The 25,242-nt window shown below is 38.0% G+C and overlaps 1 protein-coding gene across 6 annotated transcripts in view; it reads left to right on the plus strand.

Moving 5' to 3' along the window:
* Nucleotides 1-25,242, plus strand: part of LOC140147912 (solute carrier family 35 member E3-like) — a 76,611-nt gene that overhangs the window by 9,225 nt on the left and 42,144 nt on the right. For all 6 annotated transcript variants that reach the window (XM_072169708.1, XM_072169704.1, XM_072169705.1 and 3 more), the window contains exon 2: nt 19,928-20,486. In XM_072169708.1, coding sequence (XP_072025809.1) covers nt 20,097-20,486 — 390 coding nt within the window. In that variant the 5' untranslated portion in view covers nt 19,928-20,096. The remainder of the gene's footprint in view (nt 1-19,927; nt 20,487-25,242) is intronic.

Genomic DNA, 25,242 nt, shown 5'->3' on the forward strand with positions numbered 1-25,242 from the left:
ATCACATGTTTAAAAACACTTTTATAAACTCTAAACTATCATCATAATGTGAACATCAAGTGATTTTTAATTTTTTTAAACGTATTGCGTATGTTACTTTTGACAGACACATACAAATCTTGCGTATGTTACTTGCGTACAAATGTTTGACAGACAACACTTAACAATGGATTGTGTCATCAAAAAAGCTTCTCCTCACAAAGTGATAGTGCCACAAAGCTAGGTGGAGCTAAATGCTATGTCATGTAGCATAATTAGCTGTATCACCCTAGTTTAGCAGGAATTACAGCACCGTCTTGCGTATGTTACTATTTGACAGACATTTCAAGAAAAATTTTAAAATTGTTATATGTTCAAAAAAGATGGCAGCCACTTACAAATTGATTACAGTACCTGACACGTGTAAGTGACCGCGTGCCACGCTTTTTTTGGCGTGTTATTTGCGTGTTGAAAATCCTTATTATAACACGCGTGTTGACAATAAGTGGTCTCAAACGTCTGTCCCGAGAATTCTCGGTGTTTGGCATCTGGTCTAAAGCTACCGCGATCTCACGGTAGAGCACGCGATCTCACGGTAGAACACGCTTTAGTGATAATGTAGCTGCTGACGAAATTACCAAGTGTGAAGTGCTAATTTGCTATGTCAATAAACACTTAAAAAGTTGTTGAGTTTTCGATAACATGATTTACCCGTTTATGTTTATCATCGCCGGTCACCGTCCATTGAAATGCACCAACCAATCATGAATCTTCCATTCATCAAAAAGGCATACGCCGGTAATTTTTAGTGCCGATTCATATGCATGTATAAATGTTCAGTTTTTCACGCAGGGTATTGAATTATGATATTTAATTTCAATCATGTTCACTCGCTACCTTGGAGAAATTCATGTTATCTATATCGGAGTAGCCAGCGCTGAGTGTAGGGCATTGGGAGCGGCAGCGCTACACTCAGTGATCTCAATGCTGTGGAAAACACGGACCGAAAGTCATACACATTATTTTCGTATTTCACTCTTTTTAGTTTTAAATGATAGTTTAAAACAGTCAATTTAACCATATTATGAACATGATTCTGCGAAATATAATATTTTTTTCGTAACATAATTAAAAAAGTATTTAAAATAACACGGGCAGTACGCATGCATGGACACCGTCAGTTCGGACTGATAGGAAGGGGAGATCCCCCATACACGCAATAATCAAAGCGGTGCGTCATGTAAACCCGCATGAAAGTTCCTTTCAAACTATGATAACCAGTGCCAATGTAGAAAGCAAATAAGGAGCCTTTTTAAAGTACCGCACTGACGCGAGTATACATGTAGTCCCGCCTTTTTTGGGCGAGAAATTACCGAGAATGGAGGGAGGATTTATGTGACACGAGGATTTGTAGAAACGAAATGACGATGACGGTTTTTGTGTTTGTTTATGATTTATGCATCTGACCCTGGATGGAAGATAAGTCGAAAGACAATAGATGGGTCGGGGTGGGGGTGTGCCTATTTCTCGCACGTGGTCGCGGCAATAATCAACATTAGGGCATACGTCATCCGAGAATCAAGAGATGTAATTGGTTGGATCACTAGATGGAGCATCTTACCTGCACGTGATCATTACATAGATGAGACTAGTAAACCAAAGTGGCTACATCCAGTTCCGATAGTCTCGATGTTGGGTCAGTTGAAGGGTAATCGGGGGTGTCCGTAGGGTCTTAGCCAGGATATCAAAGTTATCCGTCCATTTTCCCCCCATAGATCAAGGTCTGATCTGATTTCCCGCGAACAACTGCGACGTAGCCATTGCGGTCGTTAGTGACCCCCCCCCCCCACACACACACACCCGTGATTTTCCATGCTCTATCTATCTAGCTCTTGAATTCGATGTTGAAACGAAATCTTGGGCCAGATAAACTGCGTATTATGAGATATCATGTTACCTTTTACGATATAGGTTTACGCAAATTTTATTTATTTATTCCAAAATGCATTTTTATTTTATATTGAACAGAGGAACGAGTAATAGCCTATACTTGACTGTGCATGCTTTTGTCGCTGCTTCATCATTTACATTGTACCTGATGGTGGATGCAGGAGCAAAACGCAATCGCATCGGTGGTGTTAAAAATAGCTCACAACTTCCGTGGGAACTTCCAACTTCAAGTTGCTTTTATTAGACATAGGCCTTCAAAACATTCACGTACGATTTTGCTGCATGCGCCCAAACTGGGCGTAAACATAACGTACCGCAAAAAAACCTTTGTGGAAGGGGCGGATTTTTGGGTGTTTTTCTGCCACACTCTGGAATGTCTAATGTTGCCGTTTCTGTGCCCTTCATCCCCGCCCAATGCACGAATGACGCTAATAATTTGGGCGTGATATGTAGTTACATATAGTTATGGCAGCACACACGTGAATCGCAGACCCCTGGTAAAAATAATTTTCACAGGAATCCCAGGGTCTATTTCATCATATCAACGTTCGCGAAAAAAAAAAAAAAAAAACAGGACTGCATTGATAACGATGTTTGGGGGTTGGTTGACAAGGAGATTGTTGAGAAGCAGAGACACAACAATTTGTTGCATCATTTGTGAAAGCCTTTTTTTATTTGGTTGTGAAACTGCTCTCTTTTAGACGGCTTTAAAAATTTTTGTATCCCGGGTTTTGTATCCGTCCACTTTTTTAATAACCCGTCTTGGGAAGTAAGTCTCCAAAGCAGCCAGTTTGGTTCCGCTCCCCCACCCCCACATGGAGGGAGTGTAACCAATAAACCAAACTGGCTGCGGAGGAGACCGATGGACGTATCGCAGGCTAAGACCTTGGGTGGGGGTAATTATGATGGGGAATTAATAAGCAGGGATTAAAAATAAAAGAAATTGGACATAACATTTAATTATATAGACCTCAAAAGTTAGATTTTTTTTTTTGATTTTTTTTTTTGCATAGGCCTACTCGATTTCATAAGACCTCAAAGTCAAAAGGTGAAAATTGTTTTTGTTTCACCCCTCCAACCCTCCCCCAATGGGGCAGGCTACACCTCAAAAGACGAAGACTGTGCATAGTATAACGGCCTGCTTCCTCCTTCTTTTGGCCAAGAAAAAAGGGGCCAGTCATTACCTCAAACGTAAATGGCCTGCCCCATGGGGGGGGGGGGGGTGTTTGTTAATTGTTGTTGTTTTAATCCACGTATGAAAAACTCAAACAAGTAAATAAACAAATACCGGGAGGAGGGTCTTAAACATGGTGTACGGGATGTGCCACGCAGACTTTCGGATGCTGACTTGATCTGTACTATTACTGTGCCAAAATGCGCCCATTTAGCTCCATTTGGCGCATTGGTCTTCGCTGAAAACCCAGCCATCGAGGCCAAAATCGCTGTAAAGGTACCCCAAACCCGTGGCACATGTATTCCCGTATACCTTCAACCAGGAAGAGACCCTAGCCCTCCCTCTGAGGGGTATTATCTAGCTTTCTTTTAAATGTTATATTTAAAAAATGAAGCCTGGCCACTTGAAATATTCTTTGAAACATTTTTACAATTTTACAAATGGGTTGTTGACTATACCCAATGACCCCCTTTTGAAAAGTCATACCCGATGACCCCCCTTTTTTTTTTTAAAGCGGCTACCCAATGACCCCTCTTTTTGGTCGCGGCTACCCAATCATGACCCAAAGTGTTTGGATGCGAGCCGTTAGACCAATAGTAAAAATTAGAAATACTCGGAGACTCGTTTCTGATTAGAAAACATTAGCACAAACGTGTATATCTAACCCCGGGGTTCTTCCTGGTTGAAGGTATACGGGGATGTGCCACGGTTTTGGGGTACCTTTACACCGATTTTGGTATATCGATGGGTGGGTTTTCAGTGGATACCAATGCGCCCAATTGGGCGCATTTGGGCAAAAATGCCATTAAAGCGCCCAATTATGGCAAATTTGGGTGCTTTTTGGGTGCTTTTTCTTGAAAATTGGTATACTGATGGGTAGCAAAAACAGCAAAAAGTAGGTATAGAGAAAGTCAGCATCCGAAAGTCTGCGTGGCACACCCCCGTACAAATTTTTTCGAAGAACCCCCCCGGGATCTAACCACTGGAGCTCACTGGGGCCCGAGCACTGATGAAGACCTCAGCATCGCTGGATTTAGATGTTTTTGCTGACTTCGAACTTTTGCCATGTTCAAAGACTTGTCTGACACGGCGTTTATTTTATAGGCCTATTGGTCTAACGGCTCGCATCCAAACACTTTACTTGAACCACTTTTAGAAATGCATCATCAAAATGCCGCCACAAAATTCAAAATGCCGCCACAAAATAATGCGGAAACTTTCAAATTATCTTATTTTAGCAAATTTGTATTGGAAATTTGAAACCAGAAATAGAATTTTGCTGCATTTTTTCAAAATTGTCTACCCAATGACCCTTTTTTGAAAAGTTATAGGCCTACGTGCAATGACCCTTAATACTAGTATTCAAAATGTTATAGTACCCAATGATCCCTTTTTCATTTTGTTTGTACCCAATGACCCCCAAACAACGTTTACCCTACTTGACGGAATATCGTATTTAGTTGCCATGGTTGCAATGACAACAAGTGCATGAATGCGTGACATATAATATGTCGGCAACCACAAAGCCCCTTGCAATGTTTTTTATCATGTTGATGGTCTACTTTGGCTTTTATAGATTGACACGTGTTGCGTGCTCAGATCAAGACGGGTTTTTTTGTTGTTGTGGATTTGATAAAACAAGTTAACAATTTTCTTTCATCAGAAGTGAACTATCCAAAACCAAACCATTTTCAAACAAAATACAAACAAAATCAAACTATATTTGATAAATCAAAACAAAACACAGTGATAAAACAAAATCAAACATTTTACAAAACAATCATCTATCTGAGATGACTTTTAACCAAAATAAAATAAAATAAAATAAAATGGTAATCTTTCTTTGATAAGTTTAAATTGAACGAAAGCAAACGAAATAGTCTTCTTTCTTTGATAAGTATATAGAATCAAACCCTGTTTTTCTTTGGACCAGAAAAAATTATTGAGTAAAGGTAAAGCTAAAAACAATTTCATAAATATCGTATTTTAAACAAATCTTTCTTTGATGAGTTTGAAGAGCATAAGAAAATATGAAATCGTTCATCTATCTTTGATGAGTTGCAACAAATATGAAACAGTTTGCCTTTTGTACATTTATCTTTCACAGGCCTTCATTTTTGAGAATTGCAGGAGCTCTGTTAATCACTCTCCTGAGTTTACTAAGGTGCTCAACCAGGAGCTCAATCTTTAATAATATCTGTATTATTAGAACGTACTCCTGAAATGTTGTTAGGAGCTCTCTGGTGCAATCGAGCCCCTCAAAAATTAAGGTCCGCTTTCTTCGTTGATTTAAAACAAACTATATAACACTATATTTTTTATTAAATTTTGAGTTGAACTTAGAAACAGAACATTCATCTTTCTTTGATGATTTTAAAACAAACTACAAGGATCATAATGAGTTTACTAAAAAACAAACGAATCATTCATCTTTCTTTTGACGAAAAGAAAGATGAATGATTCGTTTGTTTGTTTGTTTGATCCGTTCGTTTGTTTGTTTAAAAACACTTTATGCCATTTATTGGAATAAAACAATGTTTTAAGTTATTGCACCTTTTCACTTTGATTTTATCGTTTGTCCAAACGATCAGGTACGGTGAAATCAATGTATTTCAAGATTAACACTCGTATATACAATGGTTGATACTACCCCCCCCCCCCCTTAAAAGAAAAGAGGCATGTTACCAGCTAACTTTTCAAAAATTAGAACTAGGACAATAAAATCTGAGCTAATCTGAAGAGATATCTACATTCTATTTATAATCGCACCCTTCTACTGTAAATTGCGTACGTTGGCCGCAAACACGCACCAACGAGTACACGCGGTGACGGCCTTGTCATCCATTTTCACCGTGGCGGCCGCTCCATGCGTACGATGCCCTCACCGATTTTTGGAGATTTTCAAATATTTTAGACCTTTTTCCTATTTGCTTCCTTACTTTGTTTCTCACATTGTTCTGAAAGAAAAACATGTACAGAAGGTCTTGGTTATCATTTACAACAAATACATTGCAAACACCTTTTTGAAGCTAGGACTTTTGGGAAATAAAAAAACAGGGACCATACGTTTTTATGATCATGTTGACAAGTTTCTTTTTTAACAAATCTATTGGACAGATATTTCGGTGCTTGATTGTTTACAATTTTATGCATTGTAACTGCTTCGTTCATGTATAACTTTTCTTCAAGATTTTTCCAGTTTAAAACATTTAACGCTTCTGTACTTGACTCGACCTGTAATCATTTTTGCTGCTCAGTTTTGTAAGACTTGAAGTTTGTTACTATACGGGTTTTGTTACATTCTTTATTACTAAGGGTTTTGTTACATCTTCCCCAAACAACATTGCAATTGCAATAGTCAAAATTCATTACTCATATTCATTTATCTAATTGACACATGCATCTCTCTTTTGATGTTTTGGTGGCTCTGAAAAGAGCCGTTTGGTTAATAATAGTGGCTATTGCTTAAAAGTAGAGACATCTGCGAGCTCTTCTAACATAATGGCCTATCTGGTTGCAGCTTTGCCTTCTTCTCCAAATCCTGTAGAAACTGCGTGGAGACCTCCCCATAACTGAGCGGTGCTACTTCATTCTGGAGATCGTCGAATCCTTCATCAAAGGGTACTAGTTGTATCGGCGGATGTTAACAGTGGCGAACCCTGCCGTCACTTTTTAGGGGGGAGGGGCAGGACTACGTGTGTATTATATCACAGTGAACTTTCAACAAAGATGAATTATTACCATGTTGACATGTTGTAAAATTTCCTTTATAATTTTGACATTTTAACGAAGAACCATGTTGTAATTTATCTTCTAATTAGCCTTGTACTTTTGCTATTCATAAACACGCGCACGTCTTATATCACAGAGAACTTTCCAGCTAAATGATTTCTTGATGTTGACATTGTATTGAAGAACCTGTCATTTCCTCAGTAGCCTCATATTATTCTGTTATGATCTCAAGAGAAGTAAACACGCAAGTCTTATAGGAATTTGATGACAAGCTGTTGAATGGAGATAACAAGAGTTTGTCCCAGACTGCATGGACCATTTTGACCTCTGGATAACGCACGCAAATAAGGTCTTTACTAGCAAATGGGAGGGGGTTGGACATAACCCCCCTCTTGATATTTTGAAAAGGGATGATAGACCATACCATCATCCCCCCATGATGAGGTCTGTTTATGGGTTTCTGACCAACTCAATCCCATTGGTCATTTCGTTACTCTAAAAACATGCTAGGACCTTGTAGCAAATGGGAGGTGGACATAACCCCTCCCCTCTCGATATTTTGAAAAGGGATGATAGACCATGCCATCATCTCCCCCCCAATGATGAGGTCTATTTATCATGTGTATGGGTTTCTGACCAACTCAATCCCATATTTCATTTATTTGGTCATTTCGTTATTCTAAAAAACATACTACTTACTAGGGCCTTGTACCGAACGTTAATTCAAAACGTTTTATTGAGTAACATAATTATGCTGGGCTATATAAAGATCGTGAAATTTTTTAAAAATAATATTGAAAAATATTTTGGCAACACTTAGGGGTCTAAATAACATCATGTTTATAATGTTTTGCGGTAAGTTTCCTAAAAAGTTTTTGGAATGCTATTTTCAGATCCGTTTTCTGCCAAACGTTTTGTGTTTGTGCGTAGATACGTGTAACTGCGTGCCAAACAAAACTACATGTACTCATTGGCACAGCTAGCTAATGCTGCCATTTTATCGCGTTTACCATGTTTAGAGAATACGAAAGCACGCAAATCAACGTGGTTTCTTGTAGGAAATTCCTTCTATCGACGGGGCACCATCAAAGGGTACTAGTTGTATCGGCGGATGTTAACAGTGGCGAACCCTGCCGTCACTTTTTAGGGGGGAGGGGGCAGGACTACGTGTGTATTATATCACAGTGAACTTTCAACAAAGATGAATTATTACCATGCTGGCATGTTGTAAAATTTCCTTAATAATTTTGACATTTTAACGAAGAACTATGTTGTAATTTATCTTCTAATTAGCCTTGTACTTTTGCTATTCATAAACACGCGCATGTGCATGTCTTATATCATAGAGAACTTTCAAACTAAATAATTTCTTGATGTTGACATTGTATTGAAGAACCTGTCATTTCCTCTGTAGCCTCACATTATTCTGTTATGATCTCAGAAGTAAACACGCAAGTCTTATAGGAATTTTGATGACAAGCTGTTGAATGGAGATAACAAGAGTTTGTCCCAGACTGGGCCATTTTGACCTCTGGATAACGCACGCAAATAAGGTCTTTACCCCGTGTTCTTTACTAGCAAATGGGGGGGTCCGACATAACACCCTCTTGATATTTTGAAAAGGGATGATACATGTAGACCATACCATCATCCCCCCATGATGAGGTCTGTTTATGGGTTTCTGACCAACTCAATCCCATATTTGGTCATTTCGTTACTCTAATGCTAGGACCTGGTAGCTGCGTGCCAAACAAATCTACTCATTGGCACAGCTAGCTAATGCTGCCATTTTACCGCTTTTACCATGTTTACAATGGTTTATAGAATACGAAAGCACGCAAATCAATGTGGTTTCTTGTAGGAAATTCCTTCTATCGACGGGGCACCATCAAAGGGTACTAGTTGTATCGGCGGATGTTAACAGTGGCGAACCCTGCCGTCACTTTTTAGGGGGGAGGGACAGGACTACGTGTGTATTATATCACAGTGAACTTTCAACAAAGATGAATTATTACCATGTTGACATGTTGTAAAATTTCCTTTATAATTTTGACATTTTAACGAAGAACCATGTTGTAATTTATCTTCTAATTAGCCTTGTACTTTTGCTATTCATAAACACGCGCATGTGCATGTCTTATATCATAGAGAACTTTCAAACTAAATAATTTCTTGATGTTGACATTGTATTGAAGAACCTGTCATTTCCTCTGTAGCCTCATATTATTCTGTTATGATCTCAGAAGTAAACACGCAAGTCTTATAGGAATTTTGATGACAAGCTGTTGAATGGAGATAACAAGAGTTTGTCCCAGACTGGGCCATTTTGACCTCTGGATAACGCACGCAAATAAGGTCTTTACCCCGTGTTCTTTACTAGCAAATGGGGGGTCGGACATAACCCCCCTCTTGATATTTTGAAAAGGGATGATACATGTAGACCATACCATCATCCCCCCCCCCCCCATGATGATGTCTGTTTATGGGTTTCTTACCAACTCAATCCCATATTTGGTCATTTTGTTACTCTAATGCTAGGACCTGGTAGCTGCGTGCCAAACAAATCTACTCATTGGCACAGCTAGCTAATGCTGCCATTTTACCGCTTTTACCATGTTTACAATGGTTTATAGAATACGAAAGCACGCAAATCAATGTGGTTTCTTGTAGGAAATTCCTTCTATCGACGGGGCACCATCAAAGGGTACTAGTTGTATCGGCGGATGTTAACAGTTGCGAACCCTGCCGTCACTTTTTAGGGGGGAGGGACAGGACTACGTGTGTATTATATCACAGTGAACTTTCAACGAAGATGAATTATTACCATGTTGACATGTTGTAAAATTTCCTTTATAATTTTGACATTTTAACGAAGAACCATGTTGTAATTTATCTTCTAATTAGCCTTGTACTTTTGCTATTCATAAACACGCGCATGTGCATGTCTTATATCACAGAGAACTTTCAAACTAAATAATTTCTTGATGTTGACATTGTATTGAAGAACCTGTCATTTCCTCTGTAACCTCATATTATTCTGTTATGATCTCAGAGAAGTAAACACACAAGTCTTATAGGAATTTTGATGACAAGCTGTTGAATGGAGATAACAAGAGTTTGTCCCATGCAGACTGGGCCATTTTGACCTCTGGATAACGCACGCAAATAAGGTCTTTACCCCGTGTTCTTTACTAGCAAATGGGGGGGGTCGGACATAACCCCCCCCTCTTGATATTTTGAAAAGGGATGATACATGTAGACCATACCATCATCCCCCCCATGATCACTGCATGATGAGGTCTGTTTATGGGTTTCTGACCAACTCAATCCCATATTTGGTCATTTCGTTACTCTAATGCTAGGACCTGGTAGCTGCCTGCCAAACAAACCTACTCATTGGCACAGCTAGCTAATGCTGCCATTTTACCGCTTTTACCATGTTTATAGAATACGAAAGCACGCAAATCAATGTGGTTTCTTGTAGGAAATTCCTTCTATCGACGGGGCACCATCAAAGGGTACTAGTTGGGACTAGTTGTATCGGCGGATGTTAACAGTGGCGAACCCTGCCGTCACTTTTTAGGGGGGAGGGGCAGGACTACGTGTGTATTATATCACAGTGAACTTTCAACAAAGATGAATTATTACCATGCTGACATGTTGTAAAATTTCCTTTATAATTTTGACATTTTAACGAAGAACTTTCAAACTAAATAATTTCTTGATGTTGACATTGTATTGAAGAACCTGTCATTTCCTCTGTAGCCTCATATTATTCTGTTATGATCTCAGAGAAGTAAACACGCAAGTCTTTTTTGTGTCATTGTGTTTTTATTGAAAAAAGCAAATCACAAACACATGATTGGAAAAAATTAGAACAAGTATACATAAATCATTAAACATCAATCAAATCACAAATTGACATCAAACATACACAAAAGTTCTGTGACCAAACATATCAGATTGAACCATGCGAACATACAAGATTTACCTGCCACCACAAAAAGTGGGCCTACTTAAATTACATGTACATGTACAGGAAGAGCATGTAAAAGGTGATTTATAAACAGTACATTTACAACCAAAAGTGAATCAAAAATCAACACTCCATTTACGGAAGTGTTGAGATAGTTTCCCTTTTTTCAAAGCAATTTGATACTCAATCTTCTTGAGCGCTCTGGAATAAAAATCGGGGTCAACAATTCACAACTTCCGTCACCAAATTACAAGTTGTGCCCCCCCCCCCCCCTCTGTCCCGAAAACCTTGCTACGCCACTGTGTAGTAGACAAATTAACTAGACATTACATATTATTAGCCAGCAATATTGTTGGGAAACTGTGACAACGTGACTGCCTCAACCCCCCCCCCGTCATTAATACCATAAATCTGATACCCCAATAACAATCTGACCAATTAGGGCGCAGTATATGAATCGTGTAACACGTTTTAATGAAATAAAAATGATGAGGGGCTGTGCAATAATTTTGAGCGGGGAGGGGTAAAAGTTTTCAAAATGCCCTGCCCTGCGCCTGCCAACAAATCTTTTTCCCCTCCTTAAACATGCCAAAAATGTCGGGATCCCAATTTGCAAAAAAAACCCCAACTTTTTAGAGCATTTTATTTTATTTAAAAGGCGCCCCACGAATGTGTGTCAACCCCCCCCGGCTTGCCAAAAATCGCCCCACCCGGGTTTCCCCTTCTTCTTCCGCTGGCCAAAAAATTCTTACCCCTCCCCCGGGCTCATTATTATTGCACAGTCCCTTATGTGAACTCGCTTCTCACAGGGTTGTCCCGAACGGCTGTACACATTGACCACAAAGACCACCGCCCGGCGTTACCATGGTTACAACTCGATGCATGGTACCAGGGATGTGAGAGTCACATCCCTGATGTAAATAAAAATTCCTTTAAAAAAGGAATGGGGCGCCCAAATTATGTGAGCTTGGACGTGATATGGTGAATTCCATGGCATGGTGTTTAGATTTGGTCCCGGGGATTTGGTATCATAATGATTTTTTCTAGGGAAGAGTAGAAGATGATCAAATGCAAGACAAATGTGTTTGATTGGGGAAGGTGTATCACAGGACCGTTTTGGATGAAATAAATTGAATTGGAATGAAGCTGTCGTGTCAATTTGCGATTATGTGGGGTGGGGAGTTCAATTTTGGGGCATATTGTAGTGATGATATTGCTTTGGATATTGAATATTGTTGAATTTCGTTATGCAGGGGGTATATGATGGATAGTATAGAAGAGGATCTACCCTATGTTGACCAAAAGAAAAGTTTTTATGAATGTATAACGTCTGTGATACATATACATCATAACGTCTGTGATACATATACATCATCTACTTGCTAATACACTGAAAATCTAATAGAGATGAAGGATAAAAGACAATTACAGAACATTCATTCTTCAAAAGTAGCTATATGGGTATACAATGTTTACAAGATAAGAACGTTAATGTTTTGTACATGAACGTAACATCTTTGATACATAGTTGTTAACACACTGAAAATCTGACTAGAGATTTACAATTTGATGATATCCAAAAGAATACTTACTAACTTAGCATTGAAGAATTAAAATAATTACAGAACTTTCATTTGTTAACATACACGTAGCAATGATTAACAATGTTGAAAATACAAACGTAACGTTTTGTTCATAAACATAACATCCTCGACACATCTAGGATCCGCATAATTTGTTGATTAATGTCATAAACAGTCACAAAAGATTTATGGTCTGATCATTTTATCATTTTAAGGGGGACCCGATATTGCATTTGGAAGAACCAGGCTTTTCAATTACTATCAAAACTGCTGGGTACCAAACTTTTTGATACAGCTTGTATAGTAATTTGTTCTAATTTCCATGCAAAAGGAGCCAGTTGTTTCATCCTTAAAACAAATAGGCTACACCATAATTTCCAATTACCCCATGCAGATAGATAAGACCTTGGTAAGATAAGCGTGTTAATTGTTATGTCACTATCACTATCTTGATCTTGATAAGATGCCTGACTTTGAAACTTTGGGTACAAAAACTCATACTCTGCAAGTTAGGTCAAATTTTGCACTATGATTGTTTATTTGAGCTTATTGGACTATGCCATTCAGATTAGGCTATTGTAATCCAAAGTGTTGGTCACCGTCTATCGGGTTCTAAGAGGCGGTAAACTGGTTACAAAGGTCAAAGTGGTTACAAAGGTCAAAGGTCTCGATTTATTTGGTGTTTTTACAAATCCATTAATTTTGTCTTTTAAACAAAGAATATACGCACACCATTTTATCCTGTGCATAACAGAAAACAATAATAAAATAAAATCCAAGCATATTGTGGATTTATTTCTGAGCAAGGGCATAATTTTAGCAAAATAGCACAACAATTGCGGAGTAAATCTAGTAAGACTGAAATTAGAAGCTACTCACAAGTACATGCCAATATTGTGGGACGCCTCCGTAGAGGGCGCCCCAAAGGGCGCCCCAATAACATACTTGACCCGTTGATTACCTATCATCATGATCATAATTAATGGGGAGCGGTTGGGGACCATGTGCATGTAACCATGGTAACCAGACGGAACGGCGACAACACAGGTGTGCGTGTAAACATAATTTTGATATTGACTTTTCGCCAGCCCATTCGGGGCTGGTACCTGTTTCAGGTTTGGGGTCAGTTTACTCAAGAGATTATATTTTAGTGGTATTGGAATGATTTTTTTTAAAAACTTTTTGTGGTTAACTTTTTTTAAAAATATTTTAATTCGATTTGTTAGGAAAAGTAAGTATGTTTTGCCGTTTCAACGAACGAAAACGAGTGAGTATTACCAAAGTTATGTTTGAACTAATTAATTATGACTTTAAAAGTTTAAAGGCCTAAATGTAACAATAATAGTTAATATATATAGCATCATATGGTCAGCAGAAGAAAATCTGACATCACCTATGATGTCATATCAGTGTCCTTGACCGGGGGTCCTTACTCCTTGACCACTGAACAGCGTGATATCATGTTGATAACAGATCTATAGAATCAAAATCTTCATCATATCCCCGGATCATATCACAGATTCTCAACAATCTGTGATCATATGGACCATATTGATGTGAAAGTAGTTATCTATCATATCCTGTGTCGTTTTATGGATAAAAATGACTCAAAATGTTATTGATGAAATGGTTGCTATCATAAACATCAGTTTTGTCTTTTCAACGGGAAAAATCCGATGCAAAATAAAGTTTTTAGGGCCTAGCTATAATATGGGCATAATTTATGCATATAGTATTGAACAATGTACCCCATTTGACATGCACTTATAGATAAATAAATTGTCTTACTTTATTAATTTAATAACTTCTTTATTATAAATAAAATGACACATATTACTATTTGATTCATAAAATTACATTCAACAAAATGATTGAAGAGAAAACACACAAGGCACTAGGCAGACTGTTATAGAATGGAGTATGTAAGATGCCATGTCCATAGCTTCGCAGGAGTTTCCGACTAGCAATCAACATGATCAGCACATTCAGAAAAACACAGTTTAAGAGTGAAGATTGTAGTGAGTAACCAGTCCTTTATAAATGTGCTGGCCACTATCTATTATAATATAGTAGGCTTAAACTATACATTGCGAATTAATTAAGTTATTTTAAAATAAAATGTACATGTAAGTTAACTCAAACCGGCAGTGTATATATCGAAAGCAGTGAAATCGGACATTCCTAAGCGAAGATATTGAGTTCGTAAGTTCTGGTATTACAAAATTGGAAATTGAGATATCTTGGTTAAAAAGCTGAAAAGACAAAAAAAACCAACGACAACAACAACAACAACAAAACAAACAGACCAGAACAATTTGGAGTACATGTAATGAATTAAAAGAGTTGACATGAGATTAGGAATTAATGTTTTCTGCTGTTTCAGTGTGCATGTTCTCATCGTTGATGGTTTGGTGGACTGTCATGTAGATGTAAGCGTGATCCTAAAAATGCCTTTCACATTGACCAAAACTAATTACAAGACCTCTTCTACATTGAGGCTGGCTTTCCTTTTAAAGGGAATTTTTATTAAAATTCAATATCAAAATGTTTATCCGCATGCCGCAGTGACGGTATCGGGAATTGGGAGGGGGAGCAGCGAGAGGGAGGGGAAACAGATATTGGTATATAGGGGCTGGCATTTTCTTCGGAAGAGGGTAGGTCCCATATACTGGGGCTCATAAACTTTTGAAAAAAAGGGGGGAAGTCATAAATTGTTGATGGCCAAAATGTATAGGGAGTCACAAGATGACAATAGATAGTGTGTTTTAAGCATGTTTAGGGGGTGGGGGAGGTCATAAAATATTTGTTGTCATATAGGGGGTCGCAATTTTATTGGCGCCGACTTTTTATAAATTTGGACCCCCCCCCCCGCCCTTCCGATGAAAATGCCAGCCCCATAAACGTGCGGTGAAAAATTGTTGGAAAAGTTTCCTCTGCACCCCAATCTCCCTCCATTTTTAGTTAGATGCTGGAGCTCTGCCCCCCCCCCACCAAAAAAAATCGGGTTCTGTTGGCAAAAAAATATAGCAAGTCTGTGGCCATTCCCCTCCGTCCGTTCCGATAAACTGGCTACACACCACTGTGTAGTACAACTAGATATTTTAATATTTAAAAATATTGGCCAGCATTATTGTTGGGAAACAACGCGCCGGGCGCCTGCCTCCCCCTCCCCCGTCATTATTAATAGCCTATTTAAGCTCGACACTCCAGTAATAATTTAACAGCACACCACAGTGAGTATGAATTGAGTATAAAGCATCAGGGAAGATGTAAGGAAGGAAACATGAAAGGCTAGTACTTCCATGGCATAGATTTGTTTTTTACCTGGGGGGGGGGGATGGGGTTGGAAAAAAGTATAGTGAATCAGGCACCTTTTGGCAACAGAATAAGTTTATGGTACAAATGAAAAATTGTGCCCTATTAAAGCTAAACTGGTGAAAATACCCGTAAAAATATGGTGCAAAACTGTGGAATAATTTCAATCAATTGGGGGGGACACGTGCCCCTATGACGCGACGCCACTGGGAGGATGTATGGACCATCCCCCATGGCAAAAATTGGGAGGACATATCCCCACCCCGGGATCTACGCCCATGGTGGCATAGATTTCTAATGGGGAAAAATTCTTGGAAGTAAAGTGAATCCGAAAAATTCTTATCCCCCACCCCTCCCCGGCTCATAATTATTGCACAGCCCCTGATAAAAGTGATATGAACTCGTTTCCCACACTGTGATTGGTTGAACGTCCCGGGTTGTAATGCATACCCATGATATACCAGACATCGACCACATCACCACAAAGACCACCGCCCGGCGTTACCATGGTTACAACTCCATGCATGGTACATACGTGTACCAATGGTATGGACATGGACCACAAAGACCACCGCCCGGCGTTACCATGGTTACAACTCCATGCATGGTACATACATGTACCAATGGTATGGACATGGACCACAAAGACCACCGCCCGGCGTTACCATGTTTACAACTCGATGCATATGGTATTAAGGGACGCACCATTAGATTCTCAGGGGGGGGCATGGGAGTTTGGGTCAGGCAGAATTTTTTTTTTTCGCCGCCGAAGGCGGCGGAATTTATTTTTTTCGCCTCCAAGAGCACCGAATTTTTTTTTTTTTCGCCGCCTTCGGCGGCGAAGTTATTTTTTTTCAATTTTAATGTACATTTTAATACAAAGTTGGGTGGGTGAAATTTTTTTTTTTTACTCATCAGTGAGGCAAATTTTTTTTTTTTCTCAATAGTGGGCAAAGTTTTTTTTTTTTCTCACTAGTGGGCAAAGTTTTTTTTTTTTAAAATACTCCCATGCCCCCCCTGGAAATCTAATGGTGCGCCCCTAATGTACCAATGGTATGGGCTTGTTGGCAATATTCCAGAGAAAAGCAGCTGTTGCCATGTCATGGTGTGCTAAATTGTACATGTACTGCAAGTGAGGCCTGGTGTACTGGTTCCCGGGGCATATTTCAAAATTCCAAGCCATTTTTGCGATGGATGTTAAATCCGATGATGTACCGGCTGAACCCTGTGAATGATAGTGAACTGGGATTCCATGCGGGATCTATGTCAAGGCTGTGTTCATTGAATTGAATTTTCTAGTGTGGTCAGCCAGAATATTAGAGATGCGAACTTTTGAAACAATATCAGCCCGAAAGGCTGCCTTCACCCTGATTTTCACAGATATCTCCGATAGGCTTCGAGTGAGGTTGAGAGAGATGGTGTTTCGGCTCATGGTAGGCATCAGGCAGGCGAGCTGCAGTGCAGGGCAATGTCCATGGATCGCGCAAGGGATCACTGAGCGTCCATGCATGGTCCATCCATCCATTTTTGGACAGGATATATATAATACCAAAGATAAAACTATGACTCAGTCGCCTACGTTTTAAAATGGAAATACGATGCAACATTCACTCTAGGGTCTATGCAAAATGGAAAAAATAAATTAATGACCCTATACCATCGGTGCGCATGTGTTGTCATGATGAGATGGAGAACAAGCATGACAAGTATCTGACAAGAAAATGCCGGCACGCGTCATCGGACGCTTGTAAAAAAAAATGTATTGGGAACCCTAAAATGTGCCAAAAGTACGAAAAACACTGCTGAAATGTACAAAAATTATGTCTTGAAATGAAATACAAGCAATATAAATCAGGTAAGAAATGTGCAAGATAGGCCTATAAAATTTACAAGTCTTGTGATAATATCTTGCACATGAAGTATGCATATATCAAAATACATTTACCTTCAACTTGATTCCCTTGATGTTTCAAGTTGAACTTCTTGTTGATTTTTAAAGCGGGAAGACTACACGATGTGTCAATCGAATATACAAATTACTTGTTCAACCTTCAAGGATCGAATCATCAATTGGACCTTTTAAGAAACTACTTTCATTTTTATTTAATTTTAGCATTCCTAGAGTGCAACGACTGAGTGGATATTCAACACGGCGAAACCCCAGGGCGAAAATATATCTAACGACCTGAAGAGTTTGGCTACCTGGCCCGGTAGCATCTAGTTCTAGGTCCGTAGATGTCATTATGTTTATGATAAAGACTGAAGTCTTGCTGGCAAGACTAGGTAGCATCGGGCCGCTATCTAGGCTCGCTATCAGCTGGCCGGGGTTTCGCGGCTGGACTGGGTAGTGTCGATGTTTCCACAAGTCCCTGTATTGCCCATTTTTTCCACTATGCCTGATCTGGCTTATAATATAATTATTTCAGTATTATGTCGAAAAGGGGAACACTTGTGGTTTAAAAACAAAATTGGATAATTGCCCGCGTACCATTTATTTTTGACGAGGGGTTTTGAAGATCAAAACATGCCATTGTGCATTTCACGTGAAATATCTGGGGCGTCGCGAGCACCCTGGCTATGCACGGTGTCAGGGGAGCTGAACTTGCGTAAAGCAAGCTTGACTTTGAAAGGCCGTCAACGCAAAAATAAAAGTTAAAATACACTTTTATGATGATTGGTTGTTTATTTCATCTATGGTGAGGGGTTTTAGTCAATTTTAGAGCTATACTTTAAATTTGAAATAAATAGGAGCGATTTTAAAATGCCGAGTTTTGGGGTATTTTCGGCCCGCCGCGTGCGGTGTGTGCATCTGTATCCCTGTAACTGTAAAGTGAGACACAAAGGGCAAGCAGTCGTTCAGTCCCAGTGTACTAGAGGCTTCGTTGAGTCTGTCTATCCCTGGTTGAGTTGACCATAATTACATTAATTACACAACAATTACGTTAATCGTCATCTTGTTTGGTTTTGAGTACATGCACTTAACAGAACAAACACAACGATATTGATTTTGAGACAAGAATTCACAACACGCTATAACACGATACACGACGCGATCACACGGAAGACCACGGGTAATTTGCCGAGTTGTATCTCCTCGACCGACATCATGCCTCCCAGGCGGATTACAACACGCATTCAACCGCGATCAGTAATTCCCACGCGGGAGTTTTGCGTGGAAAAATTCGCGGGGCACGCGTGTTTTGGTCACTTACACGCGTCAGGTACTGTATAATATGGAGAAATGAAGTTATTTACAATAGATTTACCCTTTAGTTTATGCTTCAAGTCTTTGTTTATAAAAAACTGAGGGACTTCAAAATCAATCAAAAGTTTGACAGACAATAGTAACATACGCAAGGCAAACTTTTAAATCCTTTTTTTGATCTGTTAACTTATAATTCATAATGCCTCTTTCTGTTTTTTTGATTGGTTTACTGCACCATTTTGGGAAACAGGTCACATGAATTTCTATAAGGATCCATAAAAAAAATTAAAAGCTGTTGAAAAAAGGCGTCTCTTGGCATGTTACAAATAAAAGTGTAAAAATAGGCATTTTTACAGCTATTTTTTATTTTTTTATTATTTAGAGTGAAAGGATTTTACTTAAATTGTGTATGCTATGTCTTTACTACCTAAACTTGCCACTAAACTAGCAAATATTCCATTTCTATAATTATTATTTAAAAAAAAAGATGTCAAAATATATGGCTATAATATGACACCTTAGCATATTTTGAGCCATTTACTGAGTTAAGGCCCATTCAGTGATTTGCTCATCCGGACAATCATAAAAATCATCAAACTTCAGGTTTTGGTACGTTTGTCATTGACATAGATGAGACATAGCCTGCTGAAAGCTGTGTATTTAAGACAAGATAAGGCATTTACATGAATATGTAATTTACATACTTGAAATATTTTGACGACAAGCAGAATCTATGCTTAAGTTGTCCTGAGAACAACCTCCATTTTTCCTTATTTCAGTGTATTGCACTTCCCTGGTTTCAGCAGCTCAAGGCCATTTTGATTTAGGACCATTTATGTGTTTACCGGTACAGTTTTTCCAAAAGAAAAATTTGGCATGAATTTAGACAGTACTGTAAAAAGCAGCTTGACTGAGATACAAGCCATTTTCTTGAAGTGGCCACAAAATGTGTATTGACAAGTCTGTCTTACATTTTCCATATATTAATATTTTATTATCTTTTCTTCATACAGAATGCTACCAAAGAGCTGTAGACAGAGTATTGGAATGTCTTGTTGAAAGCTATGGCAGAGACTAATACAATAAGAGTGCATTGCATGTTAGCTGCCTGAGTGAAAAATACTTCCAGTTCCATCATCACCAAAGGATCAATACATTCAGTACTACGACCGAACAACCAAAATGCCGAGCCCACCGAGTCAGACCCTAGTGTCTATATCCATCGTGATCAACCTATGTTCGTCAATTTGCATCGTATTCGTCAACAAGTATCTATACGTGAACTATAACTTCCCGAACCTGACGCTAACATGCATCCATTTCTACATGACATCGTTAGGGCTGGTGATATGTCAAAAGTGCAACCTATTCAACCCAAAGAGTCTACCTATAGCACGGGTGCTACCGTTAAGCTTAACTTTCTGTGGTTTTGTAGTGTTTACTAATTTGTCTTTACAGAACAATACTGTGGGTACTTACCAGCTAGCCAAAGCAATGACAACACCGTGTATATTAGTGATACAGACTATGTTTTATAATAAGACATTCTCAGGGAAGATTAAGTTAACATTGGTGAGTTTGAAAATTTTATACCTAAGATGTAACTACAATGTAGGACCCTTGCTTACACATAGCCTGAAGTTGAGTTTAGATGTATTTGAACTCGACTTTGTGTGTAAACAGGATCAATTCTTTTTGAACTCAACATCAGAAGTCGACTTCTAATAGCTTCTAATGACGACCCGGAGCAACTTGCTTTTGTGGCATTCAAACTCGACTTTTACAGTGTAAATGAACATGCAATTAGAAGTCAAGTTCATAAATGGTTATTTCAAGCATGAGCAAGTGAGTGCATTATGTCTAATGCACTTGACTACCGTGTAAACACCCTGTCAACAAATAATTTATGCTAATCTGTAGTCGGAATCTGAATTCCATGTCACAATTGAAATCAACTTCTCTCTGTGTAATTAACAGGGTCTTATTGAATGAGTTGTGGCAGTATTTAGATGATTTTTTCCCTCCATCAAAATAATAGATGATGGTTTCAATAGTTCAGTATAATTGTCAAATAAACACATCAAAAGAAATAAGTCCCCCTCTGAACATGTCATCATAACATTGTAAGGTTTCGTTTTGTACCAATAACACTAACTTTGAAATACTTATATGACTCTTTACTAAGTGCTGTGTGAAAATGAGAGACTTCCATGACTTCAGGGCTGAATGAGCCTAAACTGAAGGCAAAAACTGCCGGCCCTTTTCAAAAAGTCACAAAGTAGGCCTATGCTTGTCACAAAAGTTGATTCATGGCTTGTTACTAATGGAAAACCCCATGTGTTTGAGTGCAGTTTAAAATCCTCACCAAGTGAACATTTACTGTAATGTGTATCGATTCTTGATCATTCAGCCATGCAAATCCTCTGGTGCAGAGTTCAGCACAGTGAGTTGTAAGATGGCCAGTTCCATTCCTTGTCCCAATACGCCTTGCAGTTAACAAGCATAGGCCTACTTTGTGACTTTTGGAAAGGGCAGTTTTTGTCTTCAATTTGGGTTCATTCAGCCATGAAGTCATGGATATCTTTCATTTTCACAAAACACTTAGTAAACAATCATATAATTATTTCTAAGTAAGTTTTATTGGTACAAAGCTTCACTTTATGATGTTATGACGAAATTTTCAGAGGGGGACTTATTTCTTTTGATGTGTTTAGTAAAAGATATGGTAGGTTATTAAATATTTTTTCCCATATTATTTTTTGACATCATCGGTGGACCATTTTGCCGATGACCAGTGTGCTGATTTTAATGTTTCCCAACTCACCGTCAACCTTTGTTTTCATCTTTTTGTCTCTTAGTTTATAATCAATCTCTTTCTTTGTTCTATTCTCTCGCTCTCTCTGTCTGTCTCTGTTTATCTGTCCCTTTCTGCCTGTCTTGTCTCATTCTGTTTGTCTCATTACCTCTTTGTTTGTTTTGTCTCTACCTCTTTCCTCTCTCTCTCCTATTCCCTTTCTTTCTCTCCCTATACCACTTTTCACTCTGATGTGGCAGTGATGTAAGTGCACATTTCACTGGGTGCAGCTGCCAGCTTCAAATTGCTAGCGTTGGCCAAAGGCCAAAGCGTTTGCTCAAAATGCGGGTGTATACACAAACATGCGTGCTTAAGACGCCGCTTAGAAGGGAGTGAGAAACAGCTGCCTCAGGGTGTTAACGTCACTGCCCCATCAAGGTGACAAATGGCAGTGTCTTACCTCCTATTTTCTCCCTTTCTCTTTTTTGCATCTCATCTTCTTTCCTTCTTCCTCTCTCCCTCACTCCCTCTCTTTCCGCTAAATAACTCGCAACCGTTTATGTAACTCTACAGAATATTTTGGCTGTCTATTTCACTTTATGTTTCAACTGTCTATTTCGCTTTCATTTCCCTATCAATGTTGTTACTTTTTTCAATCTTATTTCATGATTGTATCACAATAACAATGTAACAAATCAAGCAAAGTAGATTTAAACTGGCATTCAACTCAACATATGTAGTAGATAAAGGGTGAGAAGCAGACCATTATCAGAAATAATGGGCGTGTTGTTCATGACTGGTGAGATGTTAGTTGGTTTGAGGTTGAGACCCGATAGGGTCGAAACCTCAAACCAACTAACATTGAGCCAGTCATGAACAACACGCCTGCTATTTCTGGTAATGGTCTGTTTTGAACCGCTTATCTTACATATCTGTGCAAGTAGCAAAATTAAATTGTTTGCATCAGAATATGTATATATAATTGTTTAAAAATAAGTTTAATGCCAAACTTTACTTTCTTAAATTAAAAACACTAACACCTTAGACACCAGCATTATCAAATCAATAATAGTTATTGATCTCAATTTGCATTTGTATTTGAAGTGGTTTGGTAGTTATTAATCCGCTGGAGTGTATTCACTCCGTGACCATTGTTATTCAAATGAATAATGCAAAGAGTTGTCAACGTTTGTTCTACGGTTTCAACACCATGAAATTTATATCTTAGAAAAATGTGAGTAAGGCTAGCTTCAGACTCCGTATTGTACGTACAATATTGTATGTACAATACTTTTCGTGACGTCAAAAAGTATTACACGTGCAATAAATATCGTGCTACTGCACGAGTTGAATCAGATTAAATAACGCGCTATAACCCTGACGGTTCATTGTTTGCTAAATCCAAGCGAGGTCACCAGAAAATATATGCAAGAGAAATTTCTACTGCTGCTGATGAAAAATCCTAGAGTGCGTTTGGAGGTTTTTTCTGCACTTTACCAGTAGCCCTAATAAATTCATAAAACAATAAAAATCAAATAAAGATTTAGGGCAAATGTTTTTACTCACTGCTCATCTGATCCACTTTCCCAGGAAACTAAATACCGATACTCCTTATTTTTTCCCTGACTTTCCAGACATAATTATGAGTAAACATCAAATTTAATGTTTACAAAACAATCAAATATATATACATTATTTTGCATTTTGTACATAAATATTGATATCAATAATGTAGGCCTACAAACATTAAAAAAGGGGGACTAAGAGTATGTCTATTTTTAATCATATACTAATTCCGCCATGCCCAAACATATCTTATTATGAAATCGTGTAATGGAACCCAAATTCCAATCAAAAATAAAAACAAATTTGTTATCAAATACACTAGGCCTATACATTGTATTATAGGAATTTAATAGATGGTTCATTTTAATTAATAAATAGATTAACACGGGTAATGAACAAGAAATATTTGGCAATACCGGATTTACCAGAGAGCCAGTGGATAAAGAAATTAATTAAAATTAAAACAAATTAAATGAGAAAATGAAAGCAAGGACATTTGGCGAAGTATTGTTTTAGAATTCGAAGGAGTCCTAAATGTTATCCTGGCCCCAGGACACTGATTAATGTAAATTCGACCCATAGTTATTTTATCTACTTTTGCCAGCATTCAACCTGTTCAATGTGATTTATGCCTATTTTTAATAAAATTCCGAAATCTGACTATTTCATTTGACACGGTTGTATGGATTTCAGAAGAGCGGTCCTATAATAGATATCGATTAGAGAATTACAGCAAGAGGCTTTGAGGATGCCGTAATCCTCTTGACCATCAACCAATCAGAGAGACATATTTCAGAAATATATTCGTAAGTTTGAAACTCTTTCAACTCTGAAATATATATTTCAAGTAATCTCGTTTCACACTTTGGCTTGCAATAAAGCCACGAAGGGGCGGTAATGTTAATATACGATTTCAGTCAAATATTGGTGCAAATATACGATTTCGGTCAACTATTTGGCTATCCTTTGCCCAAAATTATGAAATGTTTATTAGTAATAACAACTCTTAGGAGGGTTTTCGAGTAATTTTAGCGAAATAATGAGGTTAAATAAAAGAAAACCCACTTACAATTTTGGACGCTTAACTGTGGTGTTCTAGGGGAATTAAAATATCACATTTAACATGTTTAATTCAAAATCGTTGTCCTACAAGCACATGTTCAGATTGTGTGAACATTACAAATACAAACAATAAGGTTGAAAAATAAATAGCCATTTAAAAATGATTTTAAAAGATCGTCTATTTTGTAGCTTTATGACACTGAATAGGCCAAATATCTGCCTCTGACGAAAAAAAAAATGTTTTCCATGCTGATTTGTTTTTGTAACAAGTACCGTATGTCATTTCAAAAAGAAAGAAAAAAGGCGGATATTACTTTTTAAAAACTCAACGCATTAGGCCTACTATTAATACGCCTATAATTAATGAATGAAAAAGTATAGAAGGCGTTGCATCCGGTTCTGATGAGGGGGGAGGGGCACAAGCCGTTTTCGGCAGTTTTCCTATGGGATTTTCTAATATTTCAGATCAAGGGGGGGGGGGGGGGGTTCCGTGCCCCTAACGCTACGGTTACTGCATTAACACGTTTATGGATGTATTGTGATGATCATAAGTAGGCCTATCATAACATGCCTCAACGATATCAATATGTAAAAAGGTGTTGCAAATTCATAACACAGCGTGTTATAATGTAACGAATGCTATGCCAAAACTTTAAAAATTAACAAAAATATCAGTATCAATACAATCAGAACCAGAATAAATACAAAGGCCTACAAATAATACTTTTAAACTTTCTAAATCAATATATGACTAAATATCAGTATAAATGAATCTCTAAATCAATTAATCAATCAGTTATCAATCAATCAATCAATCAATCAATCAATCAATCAATCAATAAATAAATAAATAAATAAATAAATAAATAAATAAATAAATAAATAAATAAATAAATAAATAAATAA

The sequence above is a fragment of the Amphiura filiformis genome, chromosome 3 (assembly GCF_039555335.1).
Source record: "Amphiura filiformis chromosome 3, Afil_fr2py, whole genome shotgun sequence".
Lineage (NCBI taxonomy): Eukaryota > Metazoa > Echinodermata > Ophiuroidea > Amphilepidida > Amphiuridae > Amphiura > Amphiura filiformis.